This window comes from Lepidochelys olivacea (assembly GCF_965140295.1).
Source record: "Lepidochelys olivacea isolate rLepOli2 genome assembly, chromosome: 10".
Lineage (NCBI taxonomy): Eukaryota > Metazoa > Chordata > Testudines > Cheloniidae > Lepidochelys > Lepidochelys olivacea.
The window spans coordinates 46,076,320-46,093,367 of NC_140420.1; the positions used below are offsets into that span (position 1 = coordinate 46,076,320).

The following is a 17,048-nucleotide window of genomic DNA, read 5'->3' on the forward strand; positions in this document are numbered from 1 at the left end:
AAAACCAGCAGTGAAGCCGCAGCAGGCTGCAGTGCAGGCTGTACAAGTCCACCAGGGACCCTGGGTATGAACATGTGTTGCTGGCCTGCGATAAAGCCATCCCGTCTTCACTGCTGTCTGTAGCTGTGCTAGCTAGACTATCTCTGAGTATGGTGCAGACATCAGCTAAGGGTCTGATCTGACCAGTGGGAGGGGCTAAGAACCGCACTGAGGTGGGTAGATGATTCAGTTGTATCAGCCTTGCTCACAGCTGTGACTGCTCCAACTCCCCAGGCTGCTCCAAACCTCAGCCCAGGAGCAGCTGCGGCTCCAGGGAAGAGTAGAGCACACACAGCTATATGGGAGGGTGGGCAGGCGCCAGGCAGTGAGCTCAGCACAGAGCTCGTCACCAGGGCAGGGCAGGGCAGGGCAGGGCAGGGCAGCCAGCTGCACCAGCCACCAACGCCTGAGGCCCCAGTGATGCTCTGAGGGCAGCAGCAAGGAACCCAGCTCCTCACGTGGTATCTCTCTCTAGCCAATTTTAAACCCAGACCGAGGCCTGATTTACACACAGCGTTTGAGCTAGTGTAGCTATGTCAGTGAGGGCTGTGGCTCGCTCCCCTGACCTTTGGGAAGAACTATCCCAACAGAAGCACCTTGGGACCAGTGTAACCGTGTCCACACTAGGGTGTCGTAGCGCCTTGACTTCACCAAGACAGTTAAAGCCGTATGACTTTTGTGTGCAGATGAGGCCCCAGCGGTGGGTGTCTGAGGCTAACACAAGCCACTGAGGTTAAATGACATCTCGGTGCTTCTGACCTTTCCATCCACGTGGGCAAAAAATGACCAGTTTGTGGCAGTCGGTAAGTCAAAGAGCTCTTGGGCCTTGGTATAGGTGGACAGGCCAAGGTCTCGGCCCCGCTGGATGTAGCTGGCTATGTAGTCGGTGCGAGAGTACTTCAGGGGCCCGTACCAGTAATCTGGGAAGAACAAAGAGAGGAGCTAAAGACATGGTAATGCAAAATCAACCTCCAGTGATCACCCTTCCTCTCACAGCACAGCAGGGGCCCTGAGAGGACAATCCTGCATGCTGGCCTCTCCCCTCACCAAGTCCCCTTCCCTCATGGACTCATCTTAAAGTGAAGATTGCTGCCCAACACTAGCTAGGAAGGGCTACAGGAAAGAGAGCAGCTGGCCACAGCCACAGCTGCGGTTAGCGCAGGAGAGTGTCAGGACTCCTGGGTTCCATTCCTGACTCTGTCACCGACTCTCTGCCACGCCATGTCCCCTCCCTGTGCCTCTCCGCCCCAGGTGTAAAAGGGGAACAACGAGACTCCCCCTAACAGCCAAAAGAGACAGACATTCAGCCAAACTGCACAACTGCAACATGAAAGCGTCTCAACCTCTGAGATCCTCCACCACCTCGTTGTCCTCCCGCTCCGCGATCTGGGAGCACATTCCCAGCAGCAGGTCATCCACATCCTGCGCTGTCTCAAGATTGGGGTTCTAAATGAAAGAGAGATTCTCTGTCATTATGGTGCAAACCTCTGAGACACCCGTGATGTTCGCACTCGCCTGACCCAGCACCCAAAGGAACCTTGATTCATAGAATTTGAGGCCAGAAGGGACCATTAGATTTTCTAGCCTGACCTCCTGCCTAGCACAGGCCAGCGACTTTCACCCAGTTACCCCTTGATTGAGCCATTCCCTTGTGTTTGACTAAAGCACATCTCCCAGAAAGGCATCCAGGCTGAATGTGACAACATCCCAAGAAGAAGACTCCACGTGTTCCCTTGCTAGCTTGTGCCAAAGGTGGGTCGCTCTGACTGAGAAAGGTGGGCCCGATCTCTAACTGGAATATGTCAGCTTCCTCCAGGCCTTCACAGTCCTGCAGGCATCAGGCTAGATCCTCAGCTGATGGAAGGCACTACGGAAGCCAGTGGGGCTTCACAGATCTACACCAGCTGAAGATCTGGCCTTAGACCTGAATGAGAATTGCTCGGCTAAAGCCCAGGGCAGGAAGAGGCCGGCTCTGGAGGCTCATTAAGCCAGTTATGCAGTTCCTGCACTGCAGGTTTCACTGGTTGGCAGAACTGTTGGGTTCTGTTTCAGGGACATCTTTACAATTAGTACCAAAACATGAATTTTTTTTGCCATTATTTGTGAAAATCTTTCAGCAGGTGGAAATCCACCGCCAATGGAAGGCAGAAGGTCCCTTGGGGCCCTGGAGGGTGTAGCACCCTATGCCTTGTCTGTTCCCATAGGTGCCAGGTCTTCCTGTGAGCCCGGGCAGCACCTCACCGTGCGGCTGCCACACCCATGTGCGTAACGATCTCCAGATCTGGCTCCCATAGGACAGATCCATTATCTTGGCCCTGCCTGAGTCTCCTGTCTGTAGAAGCTGCCTCCCCAGGGATGGGATGGAGGAACAGAAGCAGCATCAGAGAACAAGAAGGAGCTTTTCAGGAGTCAAGCTGGTTGGGAGTTTTCTGCTGAAACAGTTTTTCAATGGAAAAAAGTTTCTGCAAAATAGCAATTTTCTGCAGGAAAATTTTCATTGACCCAAAACGTATCAACTTTTTCTAGGGAAGATCTCAACAAAATCTCTCATCTGCAGTTGGTTCGACCCAAATGAGAGCATTTGGTGCATTCAACTGTATGGACGTGTTTCATTTCAAGTCTGTTCAATGTGAAACTGCAGCTGCTGAAGGCACCTTATGTCCTGGTTCTCCCCTACAACCCCGCCTCTGACCAAGCTGCATGGTGCATCACGGGAGTTACGTGCCGGGAGTGCAGAATGTGGGTGAGAGGCACCAGAATCCAGCTCCCATGAGGCACTGCATGGGCAGATGCAGTGTAATATCGAGCTGCTCGGAATGAAAAGTCCCGACTGTTCCAAATGGAAAACGTTTGAATTTCTTTGGGTGACAGCAAGCGCAATATTCCAACTTTCCTTACAATTTGGGGTGGAAAGAAACACTGACTCAAGGGACTTTCTGGAGGGATATAGACCCCACTCTGCTCAGGAGGGCGCTGCCCGTGGGGTAACTCCCTGCTTTATCTCCTCAGAGCTGCAGTGCTTCGCGTGTCCGTTCGCAGTGAAGTGCTAGGGTGGGGCAGTGACTGCATTAGTCAAGCACTGGGCAGCTGGGTGAGGTGGTCCCGGCGGCTTCGGCAACAGCTCCCTGCCAGCTCCCTGAGTGCAGTCCTACCCGCCTGACTCTCTGTGTGGTGGAATTCCCACCAGGCCATTCTGGTGATGGGATGCGGTTGGCAAGGGCCTTGCCATCACTGGAACGGTCCATTCGGCCCCCTGATGACCAGCGAGGCTCTGATCCTCAGGATGGCTGGTAACCCTCACTTCTCACAATCTGACACTCTGCTACACGGCAGGCCGAGCCAGCCCACCACCATACTGCGCCAAGACCCTGCCCTCCTGACCCTTGAGTGCTCCCCTATTTCCTATTGCAGGCGCATTCAGAATCAGAGACCTGAATCCAGCCCATTTGCTGCGACCGTGGCCAACTCTGCAAGCCTGGGGGCCCTGGGCGGGCCGCGGGCCTGTGCCAGGTGCCGGCCTGCCTCATTAGAGCTGCCCATAAAGTCTGAGACCCCTGGGGATTCCTCCTCCCTGCCTGCCCCACTTTGAGCGGCTGGGCCAGAGCTTTGTAGTCCATGCTCTCAGGAAGGTAAACAAAGGGACGGGGGAGGGAGGAGTCTTTTAATCACTCATCTCACACAGCCACAGCTGCAACTCCGGGAGCCCATCGACTGGCAGACAGCCACCGGCCTGGGGGGAGGGTTATCCCTGCATGCTGCCTCTTTCGGGACAGGGCTCCTGGAACTTCAAGAACCTGCTGTACCGAAGCATGGAGCAGCTGCCTAAATCCTGCCCTCCTGCTTCTGGGGCCAGGTCAGGCGGCGCAGCGGGGACAAGACTTGGCCCGCGATGCAGGTAGTCCCTGCCTTTGGCCAGGGCGCGGATGAGACACTGCCCTTCCCAGGCCCGCTCCCCCATACCTTTCTGCACCAGTAGCTGTTGCAGAGCCGGAAGGCTGGCGACTTGCTGTTGTCTTGGTTGAGCACTTCCTGGAAATGGCAGCTCGTGTTTCTGGAACAGAGGAGAAGGGTGAGGCCTCGCAGCCCCTCTGGGCAGGGATAACAGCGGGGCTGAGAGGGGCTTTTCTGCAGCTTGCTAGAGTCTGAGTCCCCAGAAAACAGTCCTGAGTGTAGACAGCACCTTTGTATCCATACTGCTATATACACAGCTGGGCGGGAGCTCCAGCTGCCCCAGCCTGCGCATGGCATGACCCGGGCTACACTTCTCTGCTGAGAGGCAGTAGGGCAGGGAGCCCGCGTGGCCCCAGACTCTGGAGGGAACGCTTGCTAGGGCGGTGGTGCCAGCCCTGCTGCTAGGAGCTGGCAGGAAAGCACTGGGTTGGGTGATGCTTTGGAGGCTTGTGTCTTTCAGGGTTTGGGGTGGATCTGTTGCCCTCCAGGAGTGGAGAGCAGCTCTCCTTGCTGCAGTCTGACCTGCGACTGCTGCCTCCACTCACCCGCCTGGCACTGCTGCTTCCCCAGCTGACGGGCACCCCCACCTGCCACGCGGCTCTCCCTACCTCCTGTAGACTCCAGGGGGCACCATGGTTGCCAGGGAGTGCCCCATGGCCACCACGAACTCGGTGGATATGCTGGGATCCACATGCTGCTTGTAACCTGCAACAAAGAGCAGCTGCTGGGCTGCACCTCCTGGCAGGAGAGTGAAGAGCCCCCTCAGGGCCCCTCGCTCCCCCATCCACCCACTGCTCCCCCTCAGGGCCCCTCACTCCTCCATCCACCCACTGATCCCCACAGCCCCCCCTCAGGGCCCCTCACTCCTGTATCCACTCAGTGCTCCCCGCAGTCCCCACTCAGGGCCCCTCGCTCCCCCATTCATCCACTGCTCCCCACAGCCCCCCCTCAGGGCCCCTCACTCCCCCATCCACCCACTGCTCCCCACAGCCCCCCCTCAGGGCCCCTCACTCCCCCATCCACCCACTGCTCCCCACAGCCCCCCCTCAGGGCTCCTCACTCCTGTATCCACTCAGTGCTCCCCACAGCCCCCCCCTCAGGGCCCCTCGCTCCCCCATCCACCCACTGCTCCCCACAGACCCCCCTCAGGGCCCCTCACTCCCCCATCCACCCACTGCTCCCCACAGTCCCCCCTCAGGGCCCCTCGCTCCCCCATCCACCCACTGCTCCCCACAGCCCCCCCCTCAGGGCCCCTCACTCCCCCATCCACCCACTGCTCCCCACAGACCCCTCTCAGGGTCCCTCACTCCCCCATCCACCCACTGCTCCCCACAGTCCCCCCTTAGGGCCCCTCGCTCCCCCATCCACCCACTGCTCCCCACAGCCCCCCCTCAGGGCCCCTCACTCCCCCATCCACCCACTGCTCCCCACAGACCCCTCTCAGGGTCCCTCACTCCCCCATCCACTCACTGCTCCCCACAGCCTCCTTAGGCCCATCACCCCACCCTTTTGCTTGCCTCCTGCACCCCGTGCTTCCTGCCCCCTCACCAGTGTACGACGAGATGGTTTTCTGTAGGAATGTTGGCAGCCACTCATACAGGATGATATTCTGTGGAGGAGAGGAGGAGATGGTGTCAGCACAAACACCCACAGAGCTCAGGGCAGAGGGCCCAGCCGTCATCACTCCAGGGGCTCTCCCTCGTGCTGGCCCCTCTGCATGGGGCTCCCGGCTCCCTCACCTGGTAGGTAGCAATGACCCACTTGCGCGCATGCTGGAACACGTCCTCGTCCGACCAGCTCGGGTGCTGCTGAGCCAGCTTCGAGGCCCAGTTATTGTGGTAGCGGAACCAGACAATGCTCTCGGCCTGCAGGAAAAGGTTCTCGTTCCCTCTGGCATTCCCAAAGTCTACAACAGTCAAGGAACCCATGAAGTGCATGACAAACATACACAGAAGTTAGATGAAAACATAAAATACTCTTGCTGGCAGGTTGCCATGTAACACAACTATATTTCTTAGAATCCAAAACCCTACTGCAGAAGAATCAAAACCAGAGAGAGGCAATTAATTGATCTTTAACTATTCATGGTAAATAGGCCCAATGGCCTGCGATGGGATGTTGGATGGGGTGGGATCTGAGTTACTGCAGAGAATTCTTTCCTGGGTGTCTGGCTGGTGAGTCTTGCCCACATGCTCAGGGTTCAGCTGATCGCCATATTTGGGATCGGGAAGGAATTTTCCTCCAGGGCAGATTGGAAGAGGCCCTGGGGGTTTTTCGCCTTCCTCTGCAGCATGGGGCATAGGTCACTTGCTGGAGGATTCTCTGCACCTTGAAGTCTTTAAACCATGATTTGAGGACTTCAGGAGCTCAGACATAGGTGAGACGTTTATTGCAAGAGTGGGTGGGTGAGATTCGGTGGCCTGCATTGTGCAGGAGGTCAGACTAGATGAAAATAATGGTCCCTTCTGACCTTAATATCTATGAGTCTATGGGAGACAGAGCAGGCTGTTCTCTAAGGCAGCACAACCTTTGCTCTAGGCCAGCTCTTTGCAGATTGCATGCCAAAAGACCCAGATTGCACATTTCCCTCCAGACCCCCTACCCTGCGAGCAGAAGCAGGAAACTCCTTGAAATTTAAAGTCGTCACTTGTTTTTAAGACCATTTTCAATATACCATGGAGCTGACTGTTGCTGCTATGGGACAGAAAGGAAGCCTGCTGCTAGATTCCACACGCAGCTTCCCTGGTGCTATGGGGAGGGAAGAGATTGGAGAGGGGATGTTCCGGGGGCTGTGTGTGCTGGCACTGGGTAGGGGATTTTCAGTGTCCATGTCTGCCAGCCAGAGGCCATTCTGTGGGGAACAGAATAAAGGGAGAAGAGAAGAGAAGAGAAGAGAAGAGAAGAGAAGAGAAGAGAAGAGAAGAGAAGAGAAGAGAAGAGAAGAATGCCAGTAACTCTTTTCTAGTCCTCTCTCTATATATCAGAAGGGAGAGGAGTAAGAGGGAACACAATAGAGAAATAGAAAAAACAAGGAGGCAGTTGATTAATTTAAAAAGCAGCACATTTAAACCTGATAAAGTCAGGCAGTGGTTGGCAGAGGATAACTCGCCTTTAACACCAAGCACAGCTACCCTGTGGAACTCATTGCCACAAAGTGTGGCCAAGAAAAGAGGTTACATTTCTCTCTCATTTCTTTCTCCTTCTGTTTTTAATTTTTCCTCATGAAAAAGTAAAAGACAAAGCAAACAAAGTTGTTAGGTGCACATCAGGTATTTGATATAGTTTTATGGTAAGCAATACACTTCATAAAACAGTCATAAAACATCTCTCGTCCGTAGTGTGGCATGGCATGAGCTCACCCCCTGCTTTGGCCCAGAAGATACTGTGCTCTTCCTAGTATCAGGTAAAGGGGCAGAGAGCAAAGGAGGGCCAGATAAAGAATTCTTTAAAAAAGCACAGCTGGATTATGACCAGGTTTGTGACCTGCAGCCTAGATCATTTCAGATTAGAGGGGGAGAGTGGGTTTCTATCAGCATAGTTTGGGCTGGGTTGGGAACTGATGCAGGGCTGCCTCAAATTCACATTGCATCTTCAACTTACGCAGGTTCCTGTCTCCTCCCTTGCGTGATTTGGCATTTCTCTCCCTCTTGGGCTGGGTCCCTGCCTCCTTCCCCAGCTGGGCACCCACACAGAGTGGTTCCAAAACTTTCCCACTAGCTGGGAACTGACTTTGTTGTGACCTGACCAACATTATCCCAAAAGGAACCTTTGCTCATGCTTCCTCCCTGAGCTTGGCCGCCCCAGGGGCCTCCCTGGCCTAGTTCCCTCTCTCTAGGGAGCCAATCCGGCTAGTCCGGATGGAATTAACATGCTGCACTTGCTATAGTGAGTGCGCGGAGCTTCGGCAGCTTTGGGCAGAGTTCTGACCCTCACTGGCAGGGAGGTTCTACCCCGACACACGACCCGATAACTGTTCCAGGGCTGCGTGGGCTGCAGAGCAGCCTGGGCCTGAAGCAATTCCCCCCATAAGGGCTAGGGAGAGGCCCAGCCCTGGCAGGCTTAATGGTGCTGAGTCTGACCAGGATTCTGCCTTCTTTGATCGCTGCCCGCCGCACTCAGGGTGTGGTTGGGGAAGGAACATTACACAGGTGAGTCTTTAAACTGTGATTTGAGGACTTCAGTCACTCAGCCAGAGGTTAGGGGTCTAGTACAGCCATGAGGGGGTGGGTGAGGCTCTGTGGCCTGCGACATGCAGCAGCTCAGACTAGATGATCATGAGGGTCCCTTCTGGCCTTAAAGTCTAGGTGACCCACCAGCACGGCCTGGGTCTGTAGGGGCAGCACCTGGCTGCAGGGAGTGGCCAGCACTTTGCTGCCTGGGCCTGGCAGGTGCTAAGAAATGTTTCTCTTCATGGCGCTGCTTGAATGCGGCATGAATGCCTCGGTTCCACACCACACACCACACCCAGGAAACAAACAGCTTTGTGTCTGGGAATTTCTGCTCGGCAGCCCTTTCTGGGGAGAGTGCTTGGCATCAGGTTCCCTGGATGCAGGGGGATCTGGCCTACCCACCCAGCCCTTTGTTCCCTGCCCTGAGGTGACGCTCTGCTCGGACACACCCGGCGGTGGGTTTGCTCGGGGGATCGGGAAGGAGACTGATGACTCAGTGCTGGGCGAAGCCCAGCAGTTTTAACCGCTTTTCTGCATTAATTTGCAGCATGAGAGAAGACATTTCTCTCAAGCAGCCTGTGCAATCGGCCACCTCTAGGCCTGATTCTGATCCAGGATGGGTTGGAGACTTCAGCCTGGGTAGGGTGTGAAATAACCTTGCAAATGCACCATGGGAGGCTGAAAGATGGGAAACTGGGACATGAGGCTTCCTTACCATAGATCCCTTGGGGGCCGCCCTGTCCCGTGGACGGGTCCAGAGCCTTCCACATGAAGTTTCTCCCGTCCGTCTGCTTTGGGAAGCTCTTGTCAGGCCCAGAAGCCAGCTTCCCACCAGAGAAACTCCTCAAGGCGTCACTCCAGGAATGGGAAGGGCCATAAATGGCACTTCCATCAAGCCAGCCTGTCACCATGTTTATCTGAGGAGAGAAGCAAGGGCTTGGGTCAGAGTGGGATGATCGGCTGCCTCCTGGTCTCTGCATGAGAAGGATCAGGGCTTAGCCAAAGCCCAGGTCCTCTGTGCGCTTGTATATATTGATGGTCCACTACACACACGGTGAGATGAACAACACGTATTCCACAAGGAACAGAAGTCTTACTACCTTTTTATCAATCTGTAGCAGAAGTCACCAGAATCATCAAGAAAGGGATGAGCCTGCCAGTGTTGATAAACTACCAACCCCGTGACTCTTCACCCAGATAAGGGGCCTTCCCAGAGGTTGGAGGAAGTTCAGTTTTCATTCTTTTAAATTATTTTTCATTTCCTGCTTTCCTTTAGATTCTGAAACAAGCTCTTGAATCACAGGCTGAGTGAGGCAGGGCAGGAGGAAGTACTGGACTCCTCCCCAGCAAACCTGCTCTCAGCAAGGTGGTTCTAACCAGAGCCCCTCCTTTTGGCTGCTGCTCATCCATCCCTAGAGCCATGTCTCCTGCTGCTGCACTGTGAAGTCTGTTTCCATTACAGCTGGGCTACGCATTTCACGTGGCAAACATTTCCAGTGAAAAATGGCCTCTTTTGAAAATATACATTTCCTTGCAAACATTTTGGTGTCTTCAACACTTTTCAGGATTTGAAATTTTTCTAGGAAACATTGAATTAAAAATGCAACCTGCTAATCAGGCTCCACTGTGATTTTCCATTTCTGAGCTCTGTCTGTTTGTGTTCATCAGGTATCAATTTCAGACTTTTTGTTTTCTGGCTAGACCATTCTGACTGGACAAATTAGGTACATGGTGGGACTTTTTTCAGCACATAAACAAATTTCAGTTCTGAAAAAAATTTCAATCTCAAAACTGAAAACCTTCATTATGGGAAATTTTTATTTTCAAAAACAGTTTAAAAAAATCTGTGGATGGTTTTTCAAGAAAATTAAATCAACCCATTTGGAAAACTAGTGACATGAAATGACACGTGCAATGTGTTTTCATTTCTCAGCCAGCTCTGCCTACAGTTGGCTGATGTATTGGTGGTGATGGTACCACATGTTCCCACATCCTGACACTTCAGAATATTACCAGGTTACACTGAGCCAGCCATGCTGGTGTGTGGAAATGCATTCGATCCCATGATGTTTTTTCATAGTACCAAGACTAGGGTGCCATAATGCATTTATCCTTTTGCAAGGTCTATGACTGCCCATTTGCACAGCATACACATTCTATTGTTTATTACACCACGATAAAGGGAGTTTACTGCCTAGAATGTCTTGTTTATTACATGTCACACAGGAGCAGAGTGACAGAAAGGCTTGTTAGTCTAGTGTAAGCATTTCCTCAAATTAGTCCTAAAATGACACTGCTCATAACCCATTTCTAACACACCAGAGCTACTTCAGGGCCGATCACTAATATTTTCCTTGGGCATTTTGACTAAAGTGATAGAAATTCCCACAGCAAGAGAATTTTCTCGACCGTTATCACCGTAGGTGGCTACGTTTTCCCCCAACTCTGGCCTCCCAGAAAGTTGCGAGTGACTTGATTTGCCAATCAATTGGATCGTTTTGGGTCAATCTACAGAAATTGATGGGCTTTCTTTTGAAAGAACAAATATTTTGCTCAACGACCCCGAATGCTGACTTTGCCGAGTTGCACCAACAGCCCCGATGCTCCTTTTCGGTGCTGTTTTGTACATGGGGTAAGGTACTGCGGACTGTCTGTCTTCACAGATTTTTTTTTTAACAACAACAAAAAATGTGATTCCCCAGCCTTTCTTCACTGGGCTGTAATGCAGACAGTACCCCATGCTGCATGCCGCCCATCCAGCGGAGCCCTGTTACAGGCTGGGAGCTCTCTGCTCGGAGGTGAGTAGGGAATTTTAGGTTCCTGTGATTTCCTATGAGATGGTGTGATACTGGGAGAACATGGGGAGAGCTCGTCAGTGTCCCTAAGAGGGCTGGGATGAACCCCTTAAACTGAAGTTAGCAGATATGTCCTCCAGGAATCCAGGGCCTAAAACTAGTGAAAGAGCAATTCAGTTTGCAGTTCACAAACAAAGCAGTGCTGTTTAAGTTAGGGTGACCAGACAGCAAATATGAAAAATTGGGACAGGGGAGGGGGAGGTAATAGGAGCCTATATAAGAAAAAGACCCAAAAATTGAGACTGTCCCTATAAAATCGGGACATCTGGTCACCCTAGCTTAAGTGCCAGCAAGAATGAAAAGGCCTTTAAGTGGCGGCATGCTCTCTGCATACTGCACTGAGGGGAGACTTCTGAGCAAGTGCAATTGGATATTAATTAATGAGGAAAGCCTGAGAGAGGGTCAGGGCACCTGGCCTATCTGAAGCTTCACACAGAAAGAGCCAAGGGGTATAAATAAAACAGATGCTGCAAGAGAGACTCATCTCTCTTCTTCCTGGCCCAGGTCCATATGCACTGAGTGCTGGAGATACAGGGGTCCAGCTAAGAGCTCAAAGGGCCAGAGAACAAGCTAGATGATGAAAGGAAGGATGGTCCCCTCCAGTGGCTAGGAAGCTAGGAGATCTGAGCTCTCTTCTAGGGGTACTGTGACCTAGGGGAGTTTGCCTCCTGTCTGTAAAATGTCAATTCCCCACCTTGCAGGTGGGGCTTGTGAGGCCTGGCTCACTAACGCTTGTAAAGGGCGCAGCGTTCTTATCAGAACCTGCTTATCTTGGTCACTACATTTTCAGTAACGCATTTTCTGTCTAGTCCATGTCATTGCAATGTTTCCTCTCTTGCATCCTGGACTGGTGACCAGTGGGAACTGTGTTGTTCTCAGGTCACTGCGGGCATTAATGTCTTTAATAAATGGGGAGAGTGACTGGCGTGTGAGAGGACGGTGCTGCTGCTCTCTGCTCTCTTGTCCTCTTAATTTCATAAGGCACCTTTATGTCACTGTGCCAGAGACCTGTTGACACATGCGCTGCCTCACCCCAGCCAGTTACAAAATACTCCTGTAAACAACAAATGGAAGAAATAAATACAACCCAAAAAGAAACAAAAAAGGAAATGCTGCCCCTTCACCTGTTCTCGGGGGTTGTTGGGGCTCTGCCCCGTTTCCACAGCCCACTTGCTGCGCTGGAAGGGTAGGACCACGTTTCCAGCATTGTTAGGGTCAAACACGGGGTCTCCCATGGGGATGCGGATGTTTATGAATTGAGCAGGGCAGCCGGGATTCTCCACCGCCAGGATCTCCGAGAGCACATGGAAACCTACGAGAGACCCAAGCAGAGACAGTGACTGGGACAGCTGGGTGGGAGCAGGTTGTCAATTGCACTCCAAGAATAACAGCATTCAACGAGATTCAGGCAAATTCTCCATGGCCCTGCGTAACGACTGCTCTTCCAGCTCAGTCAGAGCAGGTCAGGTGATATGCGGATGTGGGGGGTGGGCTGCACACGGATGGCCATGTTGGACAATGACCCACAGTCTCTCTCTGACTTTGCCACTGGCTTGCTGGCTGACCTTGGGGAAGTCACTTGACGTCTCTGTTCCTCCGTTCCCCAGCTGCAAACAGGAGTGATGATACTTGCCTCTCTCTACAGTGCTTTGAGATCCCTGGGTGGGATGGGCTATGGGGCAGAGTACTGTGAGGAGTGCTGGGCTTTACCCATCTGTGAGGCTGGGCAGACGAACACATGGCTAGCACAGAGTCCCATAGTCAGCAGGGATTAAATCGGATTAAGCCAGTGGCTGTTCAGAGATCCCAATAGGTTCTGCCTTTCATCAGCCTGATGAAACCTGGTGCCTCACATGACCTTGTTCCTGGCCTGGCCACCCCTTCTCCTCTGAGCCACTCGCTGAGGCCTGTCTGAGCCTTGAGGGATTGTGGGGAGCTGTTCTCCAAGCCTGGCGACTGCCTGACATAAGCCAAGTGACACACAGCAAGCAAGGACAGAAGAGGCATCTGTCCTACAGGCAGGCTCTGAGCCGGAGGTTCACACCCTTCTTTGTTGGGAGCCTTTGAGCTGTCTGGTGTTGGTTGAGGCTCGAGGCAGAGGTGCCACAACCCTGTGAAACAGGCCACTTGTGGGCTAGTCCAGTCTGCATGGCAGCAGGCAGGGCTGGAAATCTCACAGGCTGTTTTAATGCTGGCAGACTGTGCAATGCTCGGGAGGGGAATTTCTGACGCGTTGTGGAAGCACTGACCATCACTATCTCTAGCCAAAAGCAGAGCAAAGGGCCCGGGGAAAGCGGGGGAATTTTGAGGATGTATTCAACCCAGTCCCCTAAACCTTCCAGGGTTCTCCCACTCCTGGGTACTGCAGAGCTGCCCTCAGCCTGGGGATTGCATCTCGCCTGGGGATTGCATCTCACCAGGATAACAACTTGCCTGCCCACTTCAGAGAGCCTCTAGCTCAGCTGGAGAGATGGGCTGGATGCAGGACTCTCTGGCTGGGTTCTCTGGCCTGTGATCAGAGGAGAGAGTCATGGTCCCCTCTACCATTGAAATCTCTGAGATAAAATTGAACAGAATCCTGGCCAAAGTCTCTGCTAGCAGCCAGCACTGAGCACTGCTGGGACAGGCTCTTGCTGGGATCCACTGCCCAGACAATCGAACAAACACTCAGCGAAATGATTAATGAATGGGTGAAGTTCTGCGTATGACAGGAATGGGTATTTATTCATGCCTCTTGCAGACAGCAGGGACACTGCTGACTGCCCCAGGCTAGAGGGACTGCCCCAGGCTAGAAGGACTACCCCAGGTGAGCTTGTGTTTGCTTTGCCTTTTGGATCAGTGAGACTAAAGGAAATAATAACTGAACCCCATTTCCTCTTGCTCTTTCTCCTCTGCTGTGCTGGCCCTTTGGCTTCTGGGAAACCTGCTGCCTGTTTGCTCAGCCTGCATGAACATACATAGGGGATTACACTCTCCAAACATGACTCAGACAAATGGAGGAAGCCACCAGTGTGCAGAGCAGGGCCACAGGCCCTGGTGCGAGAGGAGCCCGGATCACACCCTCACCGAGAGGAACGTACTCTGAGAAGCATGAGGGACATGCCCCTCCAGAAAGGGCTGTGGGAACATATCCCAGCCTCAGAGGACAGAGCTGGCCTGGCAAATCCTGGTGCCCAGGGCTGCAGAACTCCAAATGAGTGGCAGGGGCAGCTGTGTAGCTAAATCACCTGCGCTCCGGTGAAATTCTTACCAGGCAGAGTGTGGAGGGGCAAGAGGAGCCCCAGCTCTGAGTCTCAGAGGCACCCGAACCCTCGCTGAGTTTATAAGCTACACAAGAGTCTGCATCCGATGAAGTGAGCTGTAGCTCACGATAGCTTATGCTCAAATAAATTGGTTTGTCTCTAAGGTGCCACTAGTGCTCCTTTACTTTTTGCGAATACAGACTAACAGGGCTGCTCCTCTGAAACAAGAGTCTGCCGTGGAGTAGGAGCTCCTCCTACACCAAGTGTTCATGCATCATTGGTATAAAACTCTGTCTAAAACAACAAGGAAGTTTCCAAACAAAAACCTCATTAAGACAGAGTGACGGGCCACCACCACTCCTCGATGCCTCCCATTCAAATCCTTGTTCCTAACCCCCAGGGCTCAGCCAGGTCTGACGTCTTGGTTCAGAAGTTATAGATTTGAATCTGTCTAACCAAGGGCTTTGTAGGGGAAAGAGCGAGAGGGGTCACAACGATGGGAGTAAAGAAATAGCCCAAGGGCTGTTCCCAGTGCCCTGCCAGCCACCTCTTACCAAAGAAGACACCCAGCACCGTTCTGTTCCTGCTGGAGGCCAGCCTGGAGCTCCCCCGCGCGGCCACGTTGCTGAGGCTCCGAGCGTTGGGCACGTTTGGCTCCTGCACTGGCTGGTACACGCCATCAGCATAGTTAGCTGGCAGGAGATGCAGCAGCTTGGAACCTGGTGGTACAACATCAGTATGTCACTGTGTCCAGTATCCCGAGGACAGATGGGATCCCATGGTTGTGGGCAGCATACAGGGGAAAGGGGGCCCTTGGGGCTGCCCAGAGGGCTAGGGAAATCTGGGCTGGGGGGAGAGTACAAGGTAACTGGAGCGTTTAGGAACCTGCCTTCCAGAAAACCTAGTGTCTTTGTAAAGGACCGTCAGGGCTGCACTGCTAAATGTTACTGCGGTGTGCTAAACATCCAAATAGACACATTCTTTCTCCTCCACACAATCAGATCCACACAGCATCTCCCCATTCATCGGGGCACAAGGGATGTTTACAAGGGTCAACTACCAGCACGGACCATCCAACCCTGCACCCCCAATAACAGGCCATGCCAGATGTGTCAGAGGAGAACAAACATTTAGACCCAGCAGAGCCATGTCAGCCAGGAGCATGAAAACCCCCCATAACTGACAAAAGACAAAGCCCACCTGCAGATGCAGCTAGCCTGCATAAAAGCCCTTTTTCTGGGAGAGGCTATTCCATTTGGGGAAATGGTAGAAACTATCCTGGGAAAAGCACTCGTTTGCTAGTGCTGGTCTCCTGATCAACGCTAGCAGCAAGCCCTTGCCAGTGGAAACGAGGCCAAAGTAAACAACGTTCTGCAAGCTCCATCAGCTTGAGTTTCTGGAGGGATTGCAGGTGGGATTTTGAAAAGCACCTAAGGGAGTTTGGTGCCAGCACCCTTTGAAAGTCAAAAGAAGACACATGCATAAGGGAGTTTGGTGCCAACACCTATTGAAAGTCAGTGGAAGCCGGGTACCCAAGGGAGTTTGGCACCTATCACCTACTGAAAGTCAATGGAAGCTGGGTACCTAAGGGAGTTTGGGGCCAGCACCTATTGAAAGTCCATGGAAGCTGGATACCTAAAGGAGTTTGGTGCCAGCACATATTAAAATTCAGTGGAAGCCGGGTGCCTAACTCCCTTAGATGCTTTTGAAAATCCTCCCTGAAGGCGCAACCCCGTTGAGGACCTGATCAAAGCCCACTGCAATCAATGGAAAGACTCAGGGGGCTTTGGCCCTGGCCAGCGGAGTGGGGGCTGCCTGCCCTGGAGGTGACCAAGGTACAGATGACAGTAGCAAGGCCTGCATCTGAATGTGAAGGTTGCAACCTCTCAGCCAAGCGCAGGTGGCAGAAGCCATACGCTGCTGTATTACAATCACCTCAAAGGACCTGGGGATCCAACAAGAGTCCTGAGCGATACCCAGGAGCAACCAATGGTAGGCAAACCCCCTCTGCCACCTCCTCTGGATGCCCCAAGCCACCATCTTCAGCTCAGGCAGGTCTGGACTGAGCTTTAGCCTCCTGGTCCCCGTCAGGCCCCAGTTTTAAATCAACAGTTCTGCCCAGAGGCAGGACAAGCCAGGTCATCTACTCTGACCGAAGACGTCAAAGCTGCTGGCCTGGCCTTGCTGCCAGCACTGGCCTCCCATGCTCCCGCACTCACCTGCAGAGCCGCGGCTGTGGTACAGGAGGTTGTTGTACCAACCGTCATAGCGCTGGACTTCCCAGTGAATGTTCTCTTGAGCACCTGTGAAGACACCAGACCCCAGGGCCATATTCAGCTGGGATGGCATGTAGCGTGAGTGGCAGCTGTTATAGGGGAGAGGGGGACTGAACCCAGGGAACAGGATGCAGGTTTGGTTTGTACAGCCACAGTTGGAGAAAACTGACAGCAATGTCTCCTGAGATTTTAAACAAAACATTGAGAGGGGCCCTGGATCAGTGTGCTGGTAGCCCAGCCTGCCAAAGGGTCGCTAAGGCAACACCTCACTGCCAGCAAGGAGAACATGCTTCCCAGCGGGGCAAGATAACTCCCTCTGCTACACAAGGAACACTGGATTTCTGTGTCATGGGACTTTTACCTCTCTCAGAGTGAGGGGCCGGACTGCCTCCCAGCCAATCAGACCCCAGGGCTGCGAGTGAACTGAACAGCAAAATGATATTACTGACCAATCAAAGCCAAGGGGCCATACCAACATGTCCCACTCCCTGCATAGGGAACACCAGTGTGCATGGC

General features: G+C 53.1%; 1 protein-coding gene across 1 annotated transcript in view; it reads right to left on the minus strand.

The window, feature by feature from the left end:
- Positions 1-17,048, minus strand: part of DUOX2 (dual oxidase 2) — an 86,619-nt gene that overhangs the window by 22,864 nt on the left and 46,707 nt on the right. Inside the window, exons 8-17 of the mRNA XM_084640790.1 lie at positions 16,476-16,559; positions 14,811-14,975; positions 12,139-12,326; positions 8,875-9,076; positions 5,730-5,896; positions 5,539-5,599; positions 4,599-4,695; positions 4,000-4,090; positions 1,383-1,485; positions 799-959 (exon numbers count right to left, since the gene is read on the minus strand). Of these exons, the coding sequence (XP_084496916.1) occupies positions 799-959; positions 1,383-1,485; positions 4,000-4,090; positions 4,599-4,695; positions 5,539-5,599; positions 5,730-5,896; positions 8,875-9,076; positions 12,139-12,326; positions 14,811-14,975; positions 16,476-16,559 (1,319 nt within the window). The remainder of the gene's footprint in view (positions 1-798; positions 960-1,382; positions 1,486-3,999; positions 4,091-4,598; positions 4,696-5,538; positions 5,600-5,729; positions 5,897-8,874; positions 9,077-12,138; positions 12,327-14,810; positions 14,976-16,475; positions 16,560-17,048) is intronic.